The following is a 24421-nucleotide window of genomic DNA, read 5'->3' on the forward strand; positions in this document are numbered from 1 at the left end:
CTGCTCTAAGGACAGAGCTGTTCACTTAATGTTCAAAGTGTATGGAAAAGGAAGCAAACCCACTTTTGCTCAGCGTTGGTTATGTATCAATTCCTTGAATTTTCACATTTTAGGCTCCTGATGGCCTTGGACCCGTCCCAATTAAATCTTCAGACGTTCACATCAAGCACAGCCACTCCTTCTTCAATCTGCAGGTCAGGCCTGTCGTGAGGCATTAGTTCACTGGGTTGCCCACGAAGTGAACAAAATGGTCTTGCATTTGAATTGCTGGTTTTATTAGTTTGTTCTACAGTGGGTTATACTGTGTAGCATACTGTATGTATTTTTCTGCTGTTAATTCTATGGTATGTGTGAGTATAATGGACTCTGTTTTCCTAATGTGGCTTATGGGATCCAGGGTCCTTACTTGTTCTGTGGAAATAGCATATATTATGCATACTTGAAGCCACCTGAACTGCATAGGTTAGAAACTTTTAAGAAAAAAACACACAATGAAGTCAACAAAGTCAGTCAGTCCTTTTTGAGTATATATGAATATTGATAATATGAAATTCGAAACTTGAATATTTTAACTTGACCAAGTAGTATTGGGGGTATTTCTGCAGTTAAAGCACGTGGTACTAGAGAGGACTTGTGAGTGTTCCTGTGTGCTGGCACCCAGGACAGGGCCCAGGACTGGCATCAGGCCTCTCCAGCTCTGGCCAAACGAACAATTGCCACAATCTGGTGGCGATAATGTGGAGCTTGTTTTTCTTTTACCATCAGGCAGCTCAGAAGCGCTATTGTTGAGATCAGACCCCACTAAATGGTCCCTCTTTAAGGATATTCAGTCAATCCTCGTGTTTCACCCCCAGGTTCCTCAAAAGTACAAACTTAAGGGGTATCAGCCATTCTCTGTCCAGAGGTCTTCAACAACTTATAGACCCCAGAAACTTGCTCGAGCCCTGAAACAAGGAGCTGAGGTACCACATCCCACCCTCGGGAATTGCCCTCACCTTGCCCCTCTGGTCCGGGCATCAGGACTAACACACTGCTCTTGGTCCTCGCACAGGATGAAGCCACCACCGTGATAACCCTACCAAAGCAGGACGACACCCCTCAGTTCCCGGGCAAGACCTCAATCTTGAACATGAAACCACCTGAGGCCTTAGCCGTGTCTCCAGACTATGACCCACTGTATATCTTTGTAAGTGACCATTGGCACAAGTCTGTGTTCTGTGTTCCTTTATTTTAGCAGTTACTTCATAAGAAAACAGATGCATTAATTGGGAATAATTTTACCTCTTTGGAATTTCAGGGTTTAAACAATATGTCATCTTTTAAATTGCTTGCTTGGAGAATATCAATGCTTCTGTCTTTTAATAATTCCAGCATTTATCTTTATGACAATAGCTTTGTGATATTTTCTAATTATATGTAATATATTATATGTATATACATGCACACACACACAATATTTAAAAAAAGAGAAAGGAAAAGACACAACAGAAGAAGAGAGTAAATTACCCCAAATCGCATCACTCGGAGCTGTCGGGTCCTTATGCCCTTGGGCAGTGGTGGCTTCCGTGCCCAGCCTCTGCTCCCAGGTCCCTGATGAACTTCGCTTCTGTAGCCGCCCAGGATTCCCGCAGGAAGCACCCTGACCGCGCCACGTCCTGCTCAGCATCTTCACGGGGCCGTCTTCTACCAAATTAAGCCTACGCTCCTGAAGATGTGAGGCCAGTCATAATCCCCAACCGCATTTGTCCCCGTGCCCCTGTGTCCCTGAGCCCCTGCGAGTCCCTCCCATCACCGGGCCTTCACGCACTCTGATCTGCCCTCACGGGGTTTCCCTCTTCTCGACATTTCCAGCTACCCGGGTCCCAGGCGACTGGAACCCACGCAGGAAATCTCATGAGGTTCTATGTAATGATGGAATCATCGGTGAAATGCCACAGTAGTTGCCCAAGTTATGGTCCATTTTTTAAAAAATATGTTTTTATTGATTTTGGAGAGAGAGAGGAAGGGAAAGAGGTAGAAACATCGATGAGAGAGAACATGGGTCGGCTGCCTCCTACACTCTCCTCACTGGGAATGGAGCCCGCAACTCAGGCGTGTGCCCTGGCCAGGAACTGAACCTGTGACCTCTCGGTGCATGGGCCAACACTCAACCACTGAGCCACACCAGCTGGGCCGTTTTTTTTAAAGACAGACACATACACACACAGAACGAAGGGACCTCAGACACTACTTGAGGAAGTCTCCTTTGTGAGAATCTCCAAGTGCAAACCTGTCTCATGTGGGCAGAGTGCTAAGGGCCACACCAAGGTCACCCAGCCAGTTAGCGGAGAGCGGGAGCAGCAGCCTGCCTGTCTCCTGACGGCCTCAGGCTCTTCCTTGGAATTACGCTGCTTTTCTGTGCAGAGCTGTGATGCCTGTGTTTTGGCCATAATGTGGCATTTTCTTATTGTCTCGTCAGTTGAGAAGAATGCTCCTCAGAGACGTAGAATCCTAGAACTGGAATGACCTCGCAGGACATTTAACCCAGTGACCTTCAGACTTCCTTTAGCACCAGAACCCTCTCAACAGCTGAAACTTTACAGAGAAAGGCAAAATGTAAAATAGATAAAGTTCTGGTTGCTGGGATGGCAGTGGGGTAGGGGTTCTCCTGAAGGGGTGCCCCTACAAAACTCTGGGGGTCCCCACAGCAAGGTTTGAAAACCATTTCCTGGCCATTTTATTTTATTTTTTTAAATCCTCACCCGAGGATATTTTCCCATTGCTTTTCAGAGAGAGTGGAAGGGACAGAGAGAGAGAGGAACATCGATGTGAAAGAGACGCATCGATTGGTTGCCTCCCCCACATGCCCCAACCAGAGCTGGGGATCGAGCCTGCAACTGAGGTACTTGCCCTTGGCTGGAATCAAACCTGGGACCCTTCAGTTCCTGGGCCAACGCCAAACCGGCTAGGGCGTCCTTGCCATTTTAAAAGTGAGAAAACTGGTCTAGAGAAGTTAAGGGAATTTTCCAGTCACACTCATACTTCCTTAGAAAATATCAGTAGTTTTCTATTAACTCATTAATTCCACAGATACTTAGAGCATGCCTGCTATGTGTAGCATAGGAACCCTAAGTGTAGGGACAGCTCATCCAAGAGACACAGCAACCCTAATATTGATCCACCTAAGACCAGAGCTTCAGGATGCATGAAACAAAAGCTGATTGAACGGCAAAGGAAAAAAATAGACAAATCCCCATAGCGGGAGTGCTCGCCCTGTCTCTGTCCTTGGTTCTCCGTCCACAACTCTCTCACGCTCTGGATTACTTAAGGTGGCGTGCACTGACACGGGAGATGCTCCCACGTGTCCACCCACCACCCTCCTTGCTCTCCTTCCTCTCCACCCCCCTTCTGAGCTCTCAGGCCTCCCCTGCTCTGCCTCACCAGGGCCCCCGCCTCTCACCTTGCTCCCTTCCAACCCTCCAGCCCTTATCTGGGTAGAGGATCTTTCCTTGAGCCCCAGGGGGTGAAGCCCAGTGTCCCCATTCTCTTCGGTCTCTGCCACCACCCCATGCAGCGCTTTGAGGAACTGGAAGAGAACCTGCTGCTGTAAAAATATATCTGTACCAACCCTAACTCTGCCCCCAACTGCTGGTGGAAGTGTCTGTTGCTTCTGCGTCCCTGCGGCCACTGCAGACTCCGCGGCGCGCACCGTCTCCTCGCTGCGTCCTCCCTTGCACCCTGGAGCTGAGGCGAGAGCCTTCTTCGGCCTCCCTGCCTGGCCCCAGCAGCAAGGCAGCCTCTGCACCTACAGCTTGCGGCCCTCCCCGCGCTCCCGCCTGCACCCCGACCGACCGCGCGCCGCTCTGGGCTCTCCCGCCCGGCTCTGTGCCACCCTGGTCCGCTGCAGTTCCCTTAAGTTGTGGGAGACATTCGCTTCTTGGCAACGAGACTGGGTTCCTATAAGCCATGTGGAGTTTTGTTGTTTTTTCAAAAAAATTGTTTTAAAAATTATACAGACAGACAAATAGAACAAAATCTCAACTTGCTAGCTATGAAATATCTGAAATTAAACAACTATAAAGGGGCAAAAGCTTCATTGTTGTTTGGGACAAGAATGGGGTTTTTGTTGGACAAATCCTGGAAGGATCATTAAAAGGCTCTATATTCTCATATTTTGATGTAATTGCTCTGTGCCTCCATTAGTTCTGCTGGAAAACTAATAAAGAACAGGATCTTCCTTAAAACCAGATTCGACATCCAAATGGAGCCTTCCTCAATTAGAAACATCTTCAAAACAATGTTAAATGTTGACATTTCCTGATATAGCAAATGTCACCCTCTTCTTTGTCCCCTTTTTGAAATAGTTTTTGAAAAGCTACCTTTGTTTTCAAAGCCAGAAGCTTACTTGCTTTTTAAAACCAGTTTGCTTACTTAATAAATCCCCTAATTCATCAAATTAAGAAACAAATACTTTAAACCATTTTAAGCTGTTATTTCAGTTGTTACTTGTTTCCATGTGAGCTTAGTAAATCCATGTGGTATGAAATGAAGCCCTTAAGCTGGAAAAGTGACATTTATGGACGGCTGTGACATTTAGGACTGCCAATCTGAGGGCGCCTCTGCTCTCCTGCTTCCCTCCAGAGGCGCTGACGTGGAGCCGCTGTTAGTGCCACTGGGAGCCGTTAGCGGACGCCTCTCCTCTGCCTGACTTAGAAACCAGTAACCAAACAAGTCTTTTTCTCTCTTTCTGCAGAATCCTAACCCAGGATTATTTGCTGTGATGCCCTCTCTGACCTACGCAGAAACCGTGATAGACTACCATCTGTGCTCTCACCCCAAGTACAAGTTCACCAAGGAGTCCCACGTCGGGTCCAGCATCCCTCTCACCCAAAAGCAGTTTCTCCATCACACGGTAATGCCATCCCCGGGCTCACTGGCAGAGCTGACCCTGGGCTACGGGAAAGGGCGGGGAACACGGATGGAGGGGCACAGCTGGAATTGAGACAAAGAAGCTTTGCAGCCACAGCTGCAGATCAAGAATAGTACCAAAGGTGGCTGTGCGCACTCGCACCCCAGCCCTAGAGAGGTACCCGTGGGAGACTCAGCACCACCCTCGTCTGGTCCACCCACCTCCCAGGCTACAGGCTGCCCCTTTTCAACATGCTCATTCCCTTTTTCCCTTGAAGATGACGCCCCATATTCATTTCTGTTCCTGTTTCAGCCATGTGAAAACACACAGCAGGCACGACCCCATGTCTCACCTCCTCTTTCTTTGTGCCCAACAAGTGTAGAAACATCAGAATGGACAGGGTGGTGAGATGACAAATGCATGTTAAGGAAGAGGTCCCAAGAATTTCTTCTCCTAGATAACCAGCCTGAATATCCTGTGGCATCTCTGGAGTTGCCCTCAGGACCTTCACACTCAATAAATCCCTAACCCGGGTCATAATCTCTGCCCTCCTGCTGCCAGCCTCACCTCGGAGTGCTCCCCCTCCGCTCACCTTCTTGTTCTGTGATTTGTGCAGTGACCCGTGTGACCCTTGGTCCCTGCCCCTCCCTCAGTCCCGTATCTAACCATCACCGGATTCCTCCAGTCTGCCTCAAACAGCTTGCGAATGTCCCTCTCCTCCCCCACGGCCACCACTGTGCCGTCGGCCCTCTCTAGAAACCCTTCGGTAGGCATCCAGCCGATCGTGTTGTTTTCCAGTCTGAAAACTCCCGGTGGCCCTGCTGCCTGTGGGAGCAGCTCCACGCTCATTCGCTTGGCCCACAGGCCGTCACGACCAGCCTGTCTCTTCAGACTCATTTCCCGCGGCCCGTCACTCACCCTGCACTCAGCCCAGCGGGTGCCCTCCTGAGAGCACCCTCCCTGCATCTCCACGTGCCTGCCGGCGCCCCCCCTGCCTGGGTGTGCGATGAACCCGCAGCCTCTTTGAGTGTGGCCTTAGCCCCACGTTCATAAGAATCAAACAGACCGAAGGCCGAATCTGCCCTCCCTCGCCAGGGCCCGTTGGACCGTGATGTGCCCGATGAATCGGGCAGGGAAATGGCCCCTTTGGCCCTACTTTAATTCTGTGCTCCATTGTTTAATGCCCTTTGCTGGAGCAGTTGTCTTTTAGCTTCTTAAAAATGCTAACTGAATGAAATTATAAATTTTGAAGCTAACTTTTAACAATAGTCATTTGAATGAATGGAAGCCCCTCCTAGACTTCAGCTCTCCCGGCAGTTGCCTTACACACAGTAGCCATGGGCCGGCTTTCCTTCCAGGACATTATACCCGGAATAATGCACTGGAAGAGGTTCCAGCCCCTGGCGCTCTCATCTCTGCCCGAGACCTCCAGGACAGAGACAACACAGAGGTAAGCAGGGCTCGCCCCGCCGCCTGCCCCCGCGCCCCGGGACCTGCCCGCCTGCGGCACGGGCGGCCGGGCGCCCTCAGCCCGCGGTCCTGAGGGTGAAAGCGAGAGACGACGCCCTTCCAGCCCCGCACGCGCCCGGGACCTTGCGGGGGCCGCCGCCACCAGGCGGCCTCGCTCTGCCGCGTGGGGCCGGCACGTGTGACCCGTCATCCGTAAACAGCTGGGCGCGGGCACCATCGGGACACAGCAAAGTGAGGAACGGCAAGGGTGGGGACCCCTGTCCGCCGGCCTCCCCACGCACAGGCGTCCAGGATTAAGGGGGAGAATCCTTTTTTCCCCAAAGCGATGTCCTTGAAAAAATCTCCTAAGGCTGTTCTTTCAAAAAGCAGTCAGGGGGCTGTTACCTTGGGCTTGAATCGACCGTGAGTGACACATGCATTCTACATGCACTAAAGAAAACTCCTCCACTCCGCCTCGTCACTTCAGCTCCTGTGTCGGAGCGCTCTGCTGGGCCAGTTTGTTTCCAAATAAACCGTAATCATATAACAGATTGTAAAGGCAATAAACCATAATTGTATTACAGATCATAAAAGCAAGAAGGAGTCCATATTTCTTCATCATGGATTTTCATGATGTAAGATTCTAGGCCATGTTTTTATTTCTAAAAGGAGTTACAAAATAATAATGGCTTTTTTTTTAAGTTCCTACACATCCATTAATGATACTTGAACTTTGCAATCATTTTGTTTGAATGAATAAATCACCTATTACTCATGAGGTGTTTCCCTCGTGTCTTTCTCCATTGAGAGTTACCCATGTTAAACCATGTGATAGTTATTTAGTGTTTGTCCCAAGTGATTTTTGTATTTGTAATAATCAAAAGAGCTCACTTGGTTTCTTTACTCTTTAATAAATTTAGAGAGAATTTGTTGAATCTCCAGGACCTTTATGAAACCTGAGAGTCGAGACCGACTAAAGAGGTTATCTAATCCAGTGCCCAGGCTTCTGGGTTTTATAGACGAGTGAAATGCCAGGGGGATTTGGGACTGACTTAGCACTGTCAGAGTTTACTTTGCCAAGTAAGACATTAAAACAAAGCAAAACAAAACACCCAGCGCTATCTATTGTTGCCACTATTTCAGTTTCAGAAGAACATATTAACACGAAAAGTAAGAGGAACATGGTCTCAGAACTTTAAAACTGGGTGAGTTTTGTCTCAGGAAAAGCCCTCGGTGTTGCCATTCCATCTCCCCAAACCGCCTGTTTCTGGGAAGGAGTCCAGGCTTTCTGCTCCTGGGCCCCACTTCGGGGCAGGACTCCCCTCTGACAGCGCACCCCCCCCTCGGCAGCGTCGGTGTGGTTGTCGGTTAGGACCTGCACTCTGCCAGGAAGTCAGTCAGCAGACAATCTCCGGATGGTGGGGCCCAGGTTCCTTTTAGTGAGGGGTGACTTTTAAGACCAAAATCCCCGCACTCTGTGTACTCATGGCCATGGGGGGGGGGGGGGGCGGGGGGGTTGTTTCTTGGCCTCCTCAGCAGATAAGCCAGGGTGTGTATGTAATGAAATATATATGCAGGCACAAACATATACACACACATACATATATACATGAACATACCAAAACACATGCACGTGTACATGTAATATGCACATGTGTACATATACATGAACACATGCACACATATACAGTACATGTTTCAGAAGTCATGAACTCACACCAAGGCTTATAATTCCGGCCCACAGCCACAGTGTTATTGCCCACCCCCCCAGTCCGTGCTTGTGTGCTCCTCCCGCTGGGAGAGCCCTGGCTCCTCACACGTTTATTCTCCCAATCCTGTAGCACATCGAGAACAGTTCCAGAGTCACTGCGCTTACAACCACTTCATGAGCAAGCGCATACAGTTCAGGTTTAGTTGTAGTTGGCCCCCTACCCTCATCTCATTCAAAACAGGAAATATATAGTCAAGTGCTATATTTATAAATTACTTATATTACTTTCCCTCCCTCCCTCCCTCCTCCCTCCCTCCCTCCCTTCCTTCCTTCCCTCTTTCTCTCCCGCTCTTCCCCTTTCTTTCCCTCCAGTGTGATTTTGGAATTCATGTGAAACATTATTTGTTTCAGTTTGCTTTCTTTTGGGGGATTTTCCTTTCCTTCTGATTGATTCAATGTTATTTTTTTGACGTGTAGGACATTGACGTGCTTTCCAAACTCAAAACTCCCTGAGGGGCATTCAGAGCAGGGCCGCTCCCTCCCACCCTTCGCGGTAACCAGCTTGGTCTCTAAGCCACCTGTCCTTTGCTTCTCTTTATAACACTGAGCAGAATATATGTATTTTTCTTACTTTCCCATCTTTCTTATACAAAAATTCTGTTTCTGAACCCTGGGAGATGTCTTGTTTGGCAACATTCTGGATTTGACTGGTACCTGTCACACCCCAGCCTTTGCCTCTAGGAAAATGTAAGTGGATTTCAGAAGTGAAGGTGGACAGAATGGCAAAGCCTCAGCAGGGGTTCAATAAAAGTGCTTTAGAAAATGATGCAAAGCCCCCAGGACTGCAAATGTGATCATTTATCTTCGGCTGCTTGTGTGATTTTTCCACAGCTGTGACTCCCTCAACTCAGTTATGCTTCCTATAGATGTCCCTGCTGTTCTGAAAGCCTTACCAGAAGAAGACAGATTGGAAACAGTCGAACGGTACAGTTTTTACCTTCGGTCTCTAATGTAGTCTGTTTTCCAAAAATATGCTGGATGCTGTGCCTGAGCTTGCAACCCAAATGGGACAAGGCCAACACCTAGCCGTACCCCTAAGTGGATATGATGCTAAATTCGTCGCAGGGAGTACACAGTCTCTCAGGTCTCAGACTTGCTGATCTTTAGGTGTCTGGGAGCTCAAGGGAGGAAGAGCAGAGGCAGTGCTAGGTCAGTTTTCCAAACCCACCTAGGCTTCAGTGGTCATGTGGACTTGGGTAGGTAACTGAAGGATAGGCAGGACTTGGAGAGGCATGAAGAAATATAGGCCCAAAACCAAGGCACTTAAATTTCATTTTACTGATGAGCGTCCAACATCCAGTAAAAATATGTCCTTGAATCTCCTATCACAGTGCCCACTTAAATGTTTTTACATATAAATAATCAATTAGTGAAATCCCAGATATCTGAGACGTATAGCCAGTTCTTCTAAGACCTCCCCACGAGCAGTGATTCTTGGCAATACCCTGAGCATTTAAAGCAGGAATCCAAATCCGAACAGGAAGGCTGGAGTGTCTTCTGTTCATCCCACCGCAAGGGGGCATTCCTGAGGCGGCTGCAGCCAGGGCCCAGAGGAGCAAGTCCTGTCTGCCAGGGCCTCTGGGGAGCCGCTCAGCAAACCAAAACATAGCTAACCTCTCCTTCATTCACCGCTAATGTTAAGACTATTGTGACTCAGTTTCCTCATCTTTGAAATGAGAACAATAGTGCCTGCTTCATAAGGGGGGGTTAGAGTTGAAGGAGATGACGATGCTAGTGATGCGGTTGGTTACTATAGTAACGCATATTTGCGGAACTCTCAGTGTGGACCAGGCGCAGTGCTTGGCAAGCAGTCTCATTTCATCTCCAGGATGGGCTCTTGTCATCACCCCACAGGGTGAGGAAACTGCTAATGGGAAGATCATGTTTGTGGAGCCGGCAGCGTAGTGGTTCACATATAGCCGCTGCTTAGTAATTGTTAGCTCTCAATCTTGTGGGACTAGAACAACTTTTGCAGCTTTCACAGGTACTTTCCTTAACAGAAGCTTGCAAGGCCCACTCCATTCATGTACCACTGCTGAAGAGGGTTCCTGTTTGTGATTCCAAACTTTGAGGCCCTTGTTGCCTTTGGTGATCTTGGAAGCATTTCTCTTTGAGCGTGGTGGAGACAACTGCTATCAAAAAACACATTCTCCTCTTCTCCTAAAGTAATAGACCTGTTAAAACTAGGGGCTGGCCCTAGCCAGTTTTGCACAGTGATTAGAGCGTCTGCTTGTGCAGACTGAGGGGTCCCAGGTTTGATTCCAGCCAAGGGTACATACCTCTGGCCAGCAGATGTGTCTGTCTCACATGGATGTTTCTCCCCCCCCCCCCCCTTTGAAAAGCAATGGAAAAAATATCCTTGGGTGAAGAAATAATAAATAAACAAACAAATAAATAAATAAATCAAGGGGCTATACTTTCCAGTCTCCCTTGCAGCTAAGTCACCCATTTGACTAAGCCTTTGCCAAAACAGTGTGAGCAGGCCTGAGCTTTCCTACTTCTGAGGTCAGGACCCTTTGAGGAGTGAGTGTGTCTCCTCCATACTCTCTCCCTCCCCTGCTCCAGCTCCTCTGTGCAGTGACCCAGCTTTACGTAACCATCAAGCAGCAGAGCTCCAGCCCAGGGGTCAGCAAACTGGCCCACGGCCAAATCTGGCCTGCCACCTGTTTTTACAAATAAAGTTTTATTGTAGCATAACCACAGCCATTTATTTGTGTATTTCCTATGATCCCTTTCATGCTACAATAGCAGAGTTGAGTAGTTAGTCACATAAGAGACCGTGCAGCCTGCAAACCCTTTACAGAAAAAGCTTGCTGACTCCCGGCCTACCAGATAGCAGACGACAAGATATAGCTAACCTCGGTCTGTTAATTTGTTCTTTCACCCATCGATTATTTAGCAACATATTGTTTAATTTTTCAAACAGTTGTGGGTTTTTTTAGTTACCTTCTTTGCAGCTGATTTCTATTTGAACTCCTTTGTGGCCAGAGAATGTACTCTGAATGATTTCAGTCAGGCTTCCTTTATAGGCCAGGGTATGGTCAATATTGATAAGTGTTCCATGTGCACTTGAAAAGAACCTGAATTCTGTAACCCCGTTTTAAAACTTCCTTTTTATTCCCTGGTTATAAATAACTACTCCTATTGTTGTTCGCTGGTGGAAAGCAATTTATCAGCCTTATGCTCTCTCAGCACGGACTCAGCACAAGTAGGTGGAACTAACGCTGAAGGCCACAAGGGCTGTGTAACTCTTAAATGACTACAGTATTTCTCTGTTCTATTTTGGGAAGGAAACACTGTTCCAGCTAAACATCTTACTCCTTTTCAGTGAGCTCTATGAACAAAATACAGAAGTTATGCTGACCCCAGAAATGATCGAAGTGGAATTCCCTATGTTGGACCACAAGGACACCAAAAAGGAGAAGTAAGCGGATGCTCTTATGCCTAGTAAGAGGTGGCCTTGGGTAAAATTTGTCTGGCAGAAAACAGAACTGTCATGTTGCCTGAATCTAAATTTTGCAGGTTTTGAGAGAGAGGTTTTCAATGATTTCGATATTTAGATGCGTATTTTATCTTAGGCACAGTTGCATCCCCTTAGATGTTGCTGGCCAGTAGCCTTTAAAAACTGAATCCAATTTTTCTAGGTGCTTATCACTTAACTTCAGAGATGTATTTGTTTCTTACTGCTAGCTGAGGGAGTTTCATTCCGCGCGCGGAGCCCAGGCTCTGGGGCCAAATGAGACCTATGGCTGAATCCCAACTCCACAGTTTATTACATGCGAAAGCTCCAGCCAGGTTACTTATCTCCAGGAACTGGGCCTCAGTTTCCTCATTTGTACATGCAGAAAAGGAACTCTTTCCCAGGTGGTTGTGAAGGGTAAATGAGACTCAAATGTGAAGACACCGGACTAGTTGCTGGGTGTGAACTAGATGCTCGGCAGATGTTGATTCGTCCCTTTGCTGTACGCCAGGGGCCAGCCAGCTAAGCAAACATCATCACCCTTAAAGAAACTGGTATTGCCCTGGCCGGGTTGGCTCAGTGGTTAGAGTGTTGTCCCGTGTACTGAAGGGTCCTGGGTTTGAGTCCGGCAAAGGGCACATACCTCGGCTGCAGGCTCGATCCCCGGCCCCAGTCAGGGTGTGTGTGGGAGGCAACCAGTCAATGTGTCTCTCTCACATCAATGTTTCTCTCTCTCTCTGTCTCTCTTCCTTCCACTCTGAAAAGCAATGGAAAAACACCCTCTTGCGAGGATTAAAAACAAAACAAAATGTGCTGATGAGTACTTTTGTAATAGAAATAACCACATGTACTTCACATGGTTCATAAGTTTGAAATTCCAGGTATACTTTTAAAGATTCTTTTTATTTTATTTTATTTATTTATTTATTTATTTATTTATTTATTTATTTATTTTTTAATATATCTTTATTGATTTCAGAGAGAGGAAAGGAGAGGGAGAGAGAGAGATAGAAACATCAATGATGAGAGAGTCATTGATCAGCTGCAGCCCGCAACCTGGGCATGTGCCCTGACTGGGAATCGAACCCCGATCTCCTGGATCCTAGGTCGACGTTCAACCGCTGAGCCATGTCCGGCCGGGCAGATTCTTTTTATTTTAAAAAATGCTTTTTACTATTAAAAGTTTTTTAAATAAAACAAAAATATAAAGAATAAAATAAAAACATAATCCTACCACCCAGAGGCAGTAACTTGTACATTTTGATGTATGGTCCTCCAAATATTTCTTTATTTAAGTAAATAAATGTACATATATATGTATTAACAAAATTCAATCATATTATTCATATTATTTTGTCTTATACACTTTTATTTAGCAATATATCATAAACATGTATTTATAAATACAGATATACATCATGCTATTTCACTGGTAGATGTACCATAATTTAGTTAACCAACCCTCTTCTGATGATCATGTAAATTCTTTTCATTGTTTTGCTGTTACCAGTAGTACTTCAGGAAACATCCTTTTGCTATAATTTCTTGAAAACTTATCAGACTGTTTTCTTAGGATAAATCTCTGGAAATGCAAATGCTAGATCAATATGCCTTGTAAAGTTTTAATCTATATCGTTCAATTGCCATCCAGGGGTTGCATCTGCATACCTCCCACCAGCAGAGGTCAGGGCTGCCCACATTCAAGTGTCCTGAACAAAGCACTATCATTTTTCTCTTTCTTTAACAAGATGATAGATTTTTATTTATTTATTTATTTATTTTAATATATCTTTATTGATTTCAGAGAGAGAGAAGGAGAGGGAGAGAGAGAGATAGAAACACCAATGATGAGAGTGTCACTGATCGAGCCCACAACCCGGGCATGTGCCCTGACCGGGAATCGAACCCCGATCGCCTAGATCCTAGGTCAATGCTCAACCGCTGAGCCACGCCCGGCCGGGCACCAATATGATAGATTTTTAAATGTCCATCTTATTGTTTTCATTTTAACTTTTTTGTTTTCAAATGATATTAAAATGTTCCTTCCCTGGCTGGGTGGCTCAGTTGTTGGAACATCATCCCACACACCAAAAGGTTGCAAGTTCGATCCCCGTCAGGGCACATGCCTAGGTTTTGGGTTTGCTCTCCAGTCAGGGTGCATATGGGAGGCAACCAACAGATGTTTCTCTCTCTCTTTCCCCCTCTCTCCTTCTCTCTCTAAAATCAATAAAAAAAATATTTCCCTTTAGCTCAGCAACTATTTTTTCTTCTTTATAAGAGGCTTGTTTCACCTATTTTATAGGAAATGTTTATCTTTTTCTTATTTATTTGTAAGAGTCCTTTATATATTAAGGATAATTGCCCTTTCTTATATGTGCTGTAGGTTTCTCAGTTCAGAGTCTATCTTTGGGGTGTTCCTTTTTTTAAAGGAATGCCTACATGTCTTAGAGCACCTGGGAGTCCCTTTGGTGTGTCTGTGGTAGTTTCAGAGGCCCACAGCAACCAGCACTTCTCAAAAGTAGTATGGCAGTGTCTGGTAAAAGAAAATTTAGGAAATAAAAAATTTTAAAGGAATTTCAGTGAGGATCTGTTTTGATCAGTTAATTACCAGTAAAATATCACATTACACTACATAGCTCATAAACCTCCTATACCTCAGCAAATATATGCCCTTTGCATTGCATTTTGTTTCAGGTTCCAAACAGTTGACAAGGAGTTTTAAATTAAAACTTCTTTTTCCTATTTCAGAAATTCCCCTGGACATAGAATGGGTCATCCCATGAGTGAGGGGATCTCCAATACCCCTCTGCTCACTGCTCTTTAATGTGATTTTCATCCTGCCGAGCTAATGTTGAATGCCACTGGATTGTCAAAGTATTATTAAATGAAATAGAAGTTCCTATCTTATATATTCACCCAAAGTGGTATCTTTTTTCCCTTTTTAAATGTATTTCAGCTACTTTACCAAACAAAATAAACTAACAGTAAACTCTAAACATTTTTTGCACACCAACTTAGTTTCCAATTCTTTCAAAATACACATACATTTCACACATTTTTAGTGAATGTAGCCATGCATTTTGAATTCACATATTTTGCAGTTTAAATTATTTTATGTACATTTTTTTCATGTGTCAAAATTGCCACCATAATTGTCACTTTATTGGTTGACTAGTATTCCAACAGGTTGATATCCCATAGACGATTTTCAAAAGTTCTTTTGGTTCAGAAATTCCCTTCGGTCCTATGACTCTGACCCTCTGCCCAGTCCCGTGTCCTCTGTCCTTGCTCCTTTCTCACGCCCTTCGGCCTCAACCAGGAGCTGGCAGGCACAGAGCGGCAGGAGCGCACCAGTGCTGTTTGCTTTCCCCACGGAGACTGCTGTCTATTTGGTTTCTGGCAAATACTATTTTCATGGATGCAGTGAACCCTCTGCTCTCCCTTGATGGCTGTGATTAACCCGAAAGATTCTTCGCCGCCCTGAAGGTGACCTCCGCTCTCTCAGGACCATTAAGGGAACCATGTAAAGCGTCCAGGAAATTGCGAGACTGGCTATAGCTGCTGACACTTCATTCAGCACTCCAAGGTCTTCACAGTGTCACTCAGTCATCAATATCTTCAAAGGGAGACATGCCCTATATACTTCCAAATGATTCCATAAAGTGGTCTAATTAATTTTTAAGTATATGTATTAGGGACCATTTTAATTCTCCATTTTCAGATATCTCTGTTTTTCAAAACTACCAGGCATTTGCAGAACTTTACATTTCACCCTCTTTAGAAAATGCTTCCGAATCACTGGATTTTATAATGTATTCTTCTGTCTGGGCAGAGCATATGGCTGAGCCCACAGTCTTTAGGCATCTGTCCTTTGAACCAAACGCACTCATCGTTTCCTCCCAGATGTTGGGAAAGCTCTACCCAGCACCCCCTTGCCACACCCAGCACACATCCAGGCGCTTCACCCTTCCTGACTCCCCCCTGCTGGAGCCTTCATCAGAGTCAGAGATACTGTGTGTCTACTTTATTTACACACATGAAGAATCAACTATAGCCAGCTGAGCATTTAGAAGACATCGCACTAAAATGTCTGTAAATAATTTCTCATTTCACCTTCGCAACAGCACTGGGAGATGGGAATCTTCACCACTTCTGCATCTGGAAAGGGAGACAAAGTTTAGGTAACTGTGCACGCTAAGCAGCTGGCGCAGTGAGATTGGAAGCCAGGTTTGAATCACTTAGCCAAGTGTTTTCACTGGCAACTAAATTACCACTAATATACACATATATATGTATATATGTGTGTGTGTGTGTGTGTATATATATATATGTAAAACGGCTCCTTAAACCTTCACTGAGGGCACTGGTGGGTGACTCGAGTGTCCTAGAATATCAAGTGCCCTGATGCATCCTTGTCTGGTTCTTTGATATTTAGAGAGGTGAAAGACCAGGCACAACCAATGGAGAAGGCCGGAGAAAAGGTGCTGGAGGAAATGAAGAATCTGCGGGCCAAGGCTCTCAACTCATACCTGATTCTAGAATAAAACCAGTAGGTCAGTTCCTCTCATTTGCTTTCTGCAGTCACTGCAGTCCTTTTATATTCCAGCCATTTGAGGAATTAAAGTTTATAGAGGAAAATAATTGAAATGTGGATGATGTATATATTTTTAAGTTACAATTTTTCTTTTTAAAAATAAAAGTCATTAGAATGATGGCAATGTTTAAAGGGTCTTGGTGGGAGATTTCGTGCTGGTCAAAGAGCTCCCGAGCAAGGCGTGGCCTCTGTGAGGAAAACTAGGAGCCAGGTTCTGAGAGCCCTTTGGAGGGTGGCGCCCAGGGCCAGAGGGAGCAGGGTGCAGGGAGGGGGCACTCTCCCACCTCTGCCTGGAACCAGCCCCTCAACCCCTGAGCATCGCTGACTTTGGCTTTGGCAGCCATTCCTGGAGAAATCAGCCTTGGTGAGGACACTAGCTCCCCCAATAGCTATGTGATGACAGACACTTGCGAGGGGGGATTAGAAATGGAGGGGACATTATGGGGCAAATAGAGCTTGTAGACTAGTTTGGGAGCAACTGGAAAACCACCCCTCTGGGAACTCTCAGAAGCACCTGGGACAGGAGATCATTGCCAAGGGTCCACGAGTCCCTGTAACCATGTCAGTAGAAACCAGGCTTTTAATTGTGTTTGTCAACATGGTTTCATTCACCTGCATGAGCTGGTAAGGCTGATAGCATTTGGGCTATATTATAATAACCCATAATTATCCAAATATATTTGGGTGTATTTCCTCCATTATTTTTCATGCATATATTTAAATAGCTGATATCAACTAATAGTTGATATCAATTGTATATTCAATTTTGAAAGGACTCTTCATTAACTCATTGATTCTGACATTTTTCTGGGATTTGGTTTCCATCATGAAACCAAAATCAAGACCAAGACCATCCATGTACAAAATAGAAGTTTTTATCACTCAGCCATGCACCAAGTCCCTGTGGGAAATGCCCTGGGAGGGATAGGGAGACGCCAGCAATGGGAGGCAAAGCCCAGTTGCCACTCCTCAAAGCTGAGTTCACCAGATACAACAGTGCCCAGTTAAAATTGAATTTCAGATATACAACAAATAGTTTTAGTATAAGTATGTCCCTATAGCGTATGTACTATTTGGGACGTATTACACTTAGAAAGTAATTCATTGTTTATCTGAAACTCATATTTAACTGGTGTTCTATATTTGTATTTGCTGAGTCTGGCAACCCTGCTTAACAGATCATGTATGAGTGGATATTGAATGAATGAGACAGAGGCAGTAATTAACGAGGGAGTTGTGTGAGGCATGAGGCCGGCTTGCCATCCAACTAGAACAGTCGTTTTCCATGAGGCCTAACGTGTGCCAGGCCCCCTGCTGACCCATAAGATGACTGCTCCTTCAGTCCTCACGCCCTTCCCGGAAAGAGTCTGTGTTACTTCTCCCCAGGAGAGACACCCAAGGGCCCCAGAAGCCAGGTGATTCCCCGAGCTGGTGGAGACCCAGAAGCCTGTGTGGCTTTGAGGCCTGAGCAGATTCAGGAAGGGATTTTTTTAGGCACCCAGAACTCAGAGCCAGTTGGCCTGCTGGGCGAGAGGGGCGGTTGGAGACAGGGACACTGCCTGCGGCTGCCCGAGGACCCCAGTCTTCATTCAGGGGTCACGCAGGCCCTGTGTGTTCTCTCTCTCTCCTCCTCCTTGCCACTCTCCTCCTCTTTTTTAAGCCACAAATTTCTCCCACATTATCAGCTTAAGGTAGCGCTTTGCAGCCGTTTTTATCTTATGGCTCACTAAACCAATTACTAAAATTCTGCAGCGCAACAAAAAATATATTTTTTGCCCATCTGACAAAAAATAGGTATAATTTTGGTTCATTCACACTGGATGGCTATGGTTGTGTTGTCTCTTGTCTTTTTTTATTGGGCAATCTGGGAAAAGAGGTCCGTGCCCCTGGCTAAATAGTCAGGTATTGGGTGTTTTAAAAATTCTTGCGGCTCACTGGTTGAAAATCGCTGCCTTAAGGGATAAAGTGAGGTCACATTACTTTTACTACTCGAAGTCCAAAATTCCTATCTCCCATCCCATCTATAACAAAAAATGGTGCACTTGCCTTTTAGAGGCGAATTTCTTTCCCAGGATAGGTCCATGCACCCGAGGGGGCCACACGCTGCCCACCAGACAGGTACTGACGATCACGAAGGCCTGGGCCACCCCAGCATGGGGCATCTGCAGTCTGACGGGTCCCTGTCTGCTGTGGGACAAGGCTCAAGCCGCGCTGCTGGCCAGGCGCAAAGGGACGAGCAGGCACTGGGCGCCACCAGGCCTGGGAGACACAGGGCGCGCACGTGCAGCCTGCGGGGACCTTTTCCCGGGCCCAGAGCCCAGAGGAAGACACTGACGTTCTGTCATCACATGAAGAGTGTGGGTTTTTTAAAATATATCTTTATTGATTTCAGAGAGAGGAAAGGAGAAGGAGAGGGAGAGAGAGAGAGAGAAACATCAATGATGAGAGTCATTGATCGGCTGCCTCCTGCACGCCCCTGACCGGGGATCAAGCCTGCAACCCGGGCATGTGCCCTGACTGGGAATCGAACCACTATCTCTTGGATCCTAGGTCGATGCTCAACCGCTGAGCCACGCCCGGCCAGGCATGAAGGGTGTATTAAGGGCCCCAGTAAAGTCAATAAAAATGTTTTTTAAAAATGTAACATGTACCACAAAAGAGCACAAAATAGAAGAGTGCACTCTCAATAAATGTTCACGCTGCGAGCATACTTTTATAACCAAAAAAAAAAAAAGAGCTTATTAAGGGAACTTCCATACGAGGCGCATCCCAGGCTGCACTGGATGCCACGGACACCCTCTGCACCGTGCAGCAACCGCTAAGGGGTTGGTTATGTAGGACAGGGAGGAGGGGTAGGGTACTGGGGCCTGACCCCCCCGGGCAAGGGGAAACCACCCATCATGTTTCCCTGGGATGGGCCATCTGCCTGTCCCAGGAACCAGCACAAACCCGGACGCTGTGGGGCACAGGGCCGGAGTCAGACAGTCAGGGTATTTATAGGGAATGATCTGTCCTATCTGGATCTCGCTGGCAGGTGGGGCTACATCCCAGCAGTGACGGTCACAGCATGAAATAGTCTGTCCTCTACAGCAGATGCACACATGTGTACAAAAAATGTACACTCACTCACACAAAATCCAGAGGGGTTGCTGAGTGCTGTCCAGGAGCCAGGCACCAGTTACTGCAAACCTGCCCCGGGGCAAAGGCCAGACTCTACACTTGTATGCTGGCAGGTGTGAGAAGTGCTACAGAGGAAGACTGAAGTATGGAAGGGGAGAGGGAGTGGCCACCCAAAGCCTGTCAGAGGTGTTGCAGAGCAGAGACCTGAGGGAAGGGGACAGAGCTTTCCAGACAGAGGCCCGCAGAGGCTGTGCCTGGCCTACCAGAGGACCAGTAAGAAGGCTCGGTGGCCGGTGGCCGAGCACAGTGACCTGAGGGGCAGGTGGGGCATGAACACAGAGGTGAGGGAGCAGGTCAGGTGGGATCTTGGGGCCAGGACACAACTTTGCCTTCGGATTTCATTCTAAGTGAGATGCGAGCCCTTGGGGAGTTTTGCAAGGGAGTAACATGAGCTGTTTTCTGTTTTGAACAGACTTTATGGGCCTCAGTGGAGAACTGACCATATGGAGCAGTGGTGCAAAAAAGGAGGCCACGAAGGAACCTGGCACCAGAATGTTCCAGTCAGAACTTGGGCTGTCTGGCACCAGGGTCAGGCTCATCTCAGGGTCAAGTATCTTGTGACACCAACAAAGGGAAATGTGGGTGCTCTGGACTGGAGCATGGGGGCAAGGTGGAGAGAAGAGGCCCTGAGACACTTGTCACCTGCCCACCACCCTTAGCCAGTAATTTTTATTTTTTTTATTTTGAAATAATTTTAGACTGAAGGGAAATTTGTAAAACTAATACAGAGTGCTCCCATGCATATGTTTCCCAGCTTCTCCTAACGTTAACATCTACTATGGCACAAATCAAAAACAGGAAATTAAAGTTGGCACAATGCTATCGACTGTGTCCTTTTATTTTCCCAGGATGCCACACCGCATTTAGCCACTGAGTCTCCTTGTCTCTTCTAATCTGGGATAGCCCTCGGGGGTCTCTCCTTACCGCCATGACCTTGACACTTTAGGTGGTAGTTTTCTAGAATCTCCTGCAGTGTGGGTTTGTCTAATGTTTTCTCATGACTGGGATGAGATTATGCATTTTTGCAAGAAGTCCACAGAAGAGACGTGTTGCGCCGGGTGCATCCTATCAAGGGGCACGTGCTGCCGATGGGTCTGGTTCCTCGTGATGTTCACCTTGCTCACTGGGTCAAAGTGCTGTCTGTCTGCTGAGTTTCTCCACTGAAAAATTTTCACTTTTCCCTCAGTAATTAATATCTTAGAGGGGATGATCTGAGATTATGCAAACATCCCATTTCTCCTCAGCTTGGGAGATCTTGTTTACAACAGTTATTACCACGGTGTTTGCTTTTTGATGGTTTCCGTGACCTGCCCCCTCTCCCCTCGGTCGTTCACCCATTATTTATTTGTGTCAGGATGGAATAATGGACATTTGTTTTATTATATGGGTATAATTCAACACCATCATTATTTATTTTGTTGCTCGAGCTGTCTCAGCTTTGGCAGCCGGCGCTCCTCAGGCCGACTCAGCCCAGCCCCCGAGGCCGTTTCGCTCCCCTGCCCGTTGGCAGCGTCTCTCCCGCAGCCAGGCCCGCCCTCGTCCCCCGCAGGCTGCCCGCCCTGCTCGGTTTACCGCTCCCCTGAAGCGGTGTCGGCATCGCTAACCCAGGCCCTGTGAGAAACGTGTGCCGGCCACATCACGGCCTCCACGTTCTTTTTGACTTTGACGCTATAGGATCCAGTTCAAATCGTTGTCCAAGGTCACTTAGGCCAGTTCCTTTCTCTTTCTCTCCTCCGTCAGTGCGGCTATGTCACTCTCTGGATGCAGCCAGGCCCACTGATCGTTTGTACCCCACCTTGGGTTCCCCCACATGCTCAGCGGTTTTAGTGATGTTTATATCTGGGCATGAGAAGGGCATGCAGAGCGTTACTGTGGTTGAAAGAGCCAGAGCCCTGCAGACAGACAGGCTCAGGAGGTGTCCCGCCCTCCTCCCTGCTCCCAGGTCCCTTTCGGACCCACCCCCGAAGGAACCAAGCTCTGCAGTGTCCGGTTTATCTTTCTCACTGGTGATCCCTCTAAAGCCCCCAGGCCTGAGCACCTGCTCCTCCCTGCCTTCCTCGGTGTTCAAGGCCTCCGCAGTCTCCTAAATCTGTCCGCTCACACAGGCCTGCTGTTCCCAAGACTCCACCTCTGGCCTCAAGTCCTCCCAGCTCGGGCTTCCCCAGGCCTCTGGCCTCTGGGCCCTGAACTGCTTCTGAGGTAGGAACTAAGTCACCTCCGGTGTCTAGCCCACTGAGGAAGGAGGGGCCCCGTCAGGCTCCCAGGGGGCTGCTTCCCTGGACACCCGGCTTCAGCACCACTGTCCGCTGCACTCAGCACCTCCAGCGGGCAGCTACTGAGCCCTGCCAGCGCCACCTCCCCCAGCCCCTTTCCTCCTGGGCGGCCAGCGCTGCATTATTTGTGTGAACTTTCTTGCTTGTTACATTGACTTTGAACCTGTTCTCATGTCAATGCATGTATCTGTATCCCTCTCAGTTTCCCCACCGATAAACCAGAACCAGTTTCTCTCCCTGTCTTCCAAGGGACCTCTCAGGGCTGTGGCCGGTTGGAATGGTTGTGTGAGTGTGTTGGGGATCTGGTGCCACCTGGTGGGTGCCACAAGAAAGGCCTCTTCTGCATTCAAGTTGTAGCCTCGGATTCCCACCACAGAGCAAAGCAACTTCCAAACATGAACGATCATTTGTGCTTTTCTTTCCTTTTTCAGGTCACCATTAGGTGGAAAAAGGCAAGGAGACCTTATATGTATTGTCTTCTGTGGTCAGCCCCATAGAAAAATGTCCTTCAGTGAAATCACCGGCCACATGAAGTTTGGGGGCTCCCTCGGTAATCAATTACCAGGTTTCCTAGACATCACAGATATAATCAAGGTCTGGCTTAGCGAAAGAGGAGCTCAGGGTTGAACGGCCGTTTTGGAAGACCTGCTCTGAACAGCTCGCTCTCTCTCTCTCTTGCATTACTCAGATTATCACATCATTTTCTCTCTAAAGCCCAAACTATATAAAACCAAAGAACCTCAGGGTAATTCACTACAGTTGCTTGATTTTATAAGTAATTATAATCGCTTCCTTTCAGTGTGTGAAGTGTTTTCTCAATGATCCTCACAACATTCTGAGACACACAGAGTACTGTTAGGATGATGATTTATATATAGGGAAACTGAGGCCCAGAGAGGCTCATGGACTTGCCCAGTGAACAAAAGGGCCTGGTTTGGGCAAAACCCAGGCTTCCTGATTCCTAGCCCACTCTTTACCACATTAAAATCACTGAAAATATTATAGGTTTGCATTTCTTTACTTTTATTTAAACTTTCAAATTTTGAATCTCTAAGTGTAAAGATATTACATAATGATATTTATATTTTACTTAATTATTTTTTCTTTAAAATAGATCATATAGAAAAAATATCAATCAGTAAACATCTTGGTGCTCAAAGCAATTGGTTTGGATCTAAAGAATTCAGGTGGTAAGTTTGTCCCACAAGGGCAGTGGCCTCCTCTTACTCATTTCTGCACCCCTAACACAGCGAAATGTTTGGCACAAGGTAGGCTCTCAATAAATGTGTTGAATCAAAGAATGTAAAAGAAATATGAAAACTATGTGTCTAATATCTGTTTACCTTTCCATGGACATATATGTTCATAGAGTATATTTGCTATAGGGAAAAACAGGAGTTAAACCCAGTGGATGAATTTAAAATCCAGAACATCAGAGATGGAAGGACATATTAGGTACTCTAATCCCACCCTGGTAAATATGGGTGTAGTCTCTACAAATTCAGCAAGTTCATGCAATTTCCTTGCCTTTTTTTAAATAGGGGGAAATAACAGTACTGGCTATATGGGATTGTTATAGGGTTAAGTGAGATGTTACTCGCAGCACAGTACATACTAAATATTAGCTTCTATTAGGATCTCAATATTTACTTGTTGAGGGAGTGAAGCTGAGTCTTACCCACCACCTCCTCTTCCTCCCCACCCTCCACCATCCATCTCCCATTCTTCAATAGATAAGCTGAGATCTGGGCATGAAAGAACTTTCCAATGGTGAGGGGATGAAACATTGCACTTAACACTAGAGCTGTCTCTTCCAGCAGGGGTTGGCGATAATGCTTAAAGGATGGGGAAGCTGGCTGTGAGCCTTCCTGAAGGGGAGTGAACTGGCTGGCTCAATGCCCTCTCGACCCTTCCAGGGATGCAGAGGAGTTGGTCTCAGGTCTCCGGGCAGACTCTGCAGCCTTCCCCTTCTCTGCCAGCCCATGGGCCATTTACCCTTCCCCACTATATGGAGCCACAGAGAGAGGTTTCCTTTTTTGAAGGCAGGAGGCCTGCCTCTCCTAGAGGGCAGCTCACAGAAGGCCGCCTTATGCAGGAGCACCAAGGAGAGGGCGCCACTTACCTCTCAGGCGAAGAGCCGTGACCCCTCCCTTCCTCCTCACAGAGAACCCAGTCAGGGCCAGCTAGCACTTTACCCAAGGCTGCTGACCAGCAGGCAAGCTGGGAACAACGGGCAGGCCTGGCGTTAAAGGATAGGCTGGGCCCTTTTCTCAGGGACTTGGACCAGGGCGTAGAGAGACTGAGCAAGTTACCAACAGGGACAGAAGCTGAACAGCTGTGAAGCAGAGAAGTTGGGTGGAGCAGCCGTAACGGGCCCCGAGCAACTGAGGTTAGCAGGCAGTGAGGAGGTGGGTTTCTAGCGTTTGGAAAACACAGGAAATAAAGCAGATGCACCAAGAGACAATAAAAGGCAGATCAAGGTGGCGCCCAAGCATCCCATCCCCGAGCTGCCTGCTCCCAGCCTTCCTAACCCTCCTTTCCTTGAGGATGCTTAAAGGAGTCTGCGCTCCTTGCCACCAAAGAGCCTAAATCAGATCCCAGACCTTTGCAAAGGCCCGGACACAGGGTAGGGACACAGGGTATGGGCACAGCGCATGGGCACAGGGTATGGGCACAGGGCATGGACACAGGGCTCTGGTGACACATTCTCCAATGGTGGTATCTTCAAATAAGTGTTTTGTTTCAGATACTTCATTTGCAGGAAGTTTGTTAAAGCCATTGAGAAAAGACTTTAGAGAAAACAATG

General features: G+C 47.0%; 1 protein-coding gene across 3 annotated transcripts in view; it reads left to right on the forward strand.

Annotated features, from left to right (window-relative positions):
• The window catches only part of CFAP221 (cilia and flagella associated protein 221), an 88408-nt gene extending 68244 nt beyond the window's left edge, over positions 1–20164 (forward strand). For 2 of the 3 annotated variants that reach the window (XM_081142297.1, XM_081142298.1), the window contains 9 exons: positions 114–194; positions 855–962; positions 1052–1186; positions 4733–4891; positions 6247–6338; positions 8940–9032; positions 11437–11532; positions 16004–16121; positions 19755–20163. In XM_081142297.1, the coding sequence (XP_080998423.1) occupies positions 114–194; positions 855–962; positions 1052–1186; positions 4733–4891; positions 6247–6338; positions 8940–9032; positions 11437–11532; positions 16004–16112 (873 nt within the window). In that variant the 3' untranslated portion in view covers positions 16113–16121; positions 19755–20163. Of the gene's footprint in view, positions 1–113; positions 195–854; positions 963–1051; positions 1187–4732; positions 4892–6246; positions 6339–8939; positions 9033–11436; positions 11533–16003; positions 16122–19754 lie in introns of all 3 variants that reach the window. The other variant, XM_081142296.1, reaches the window with a different exon arrangement.
• Positions 20165–24421: the final 4257 nt, after the last annotated feature.

Source organism: Miniopterus schreibersii, assembly GCF_964146895.1.
Source record: "Miniopterus schreibersii genome assembly, chromosome: 7".
NCBI lineage: Eukaryota > Metazoa > Chordata > Mammalia > Chiroptera > Miniopteridae > Miniopterus > Miniopterus schreibersii.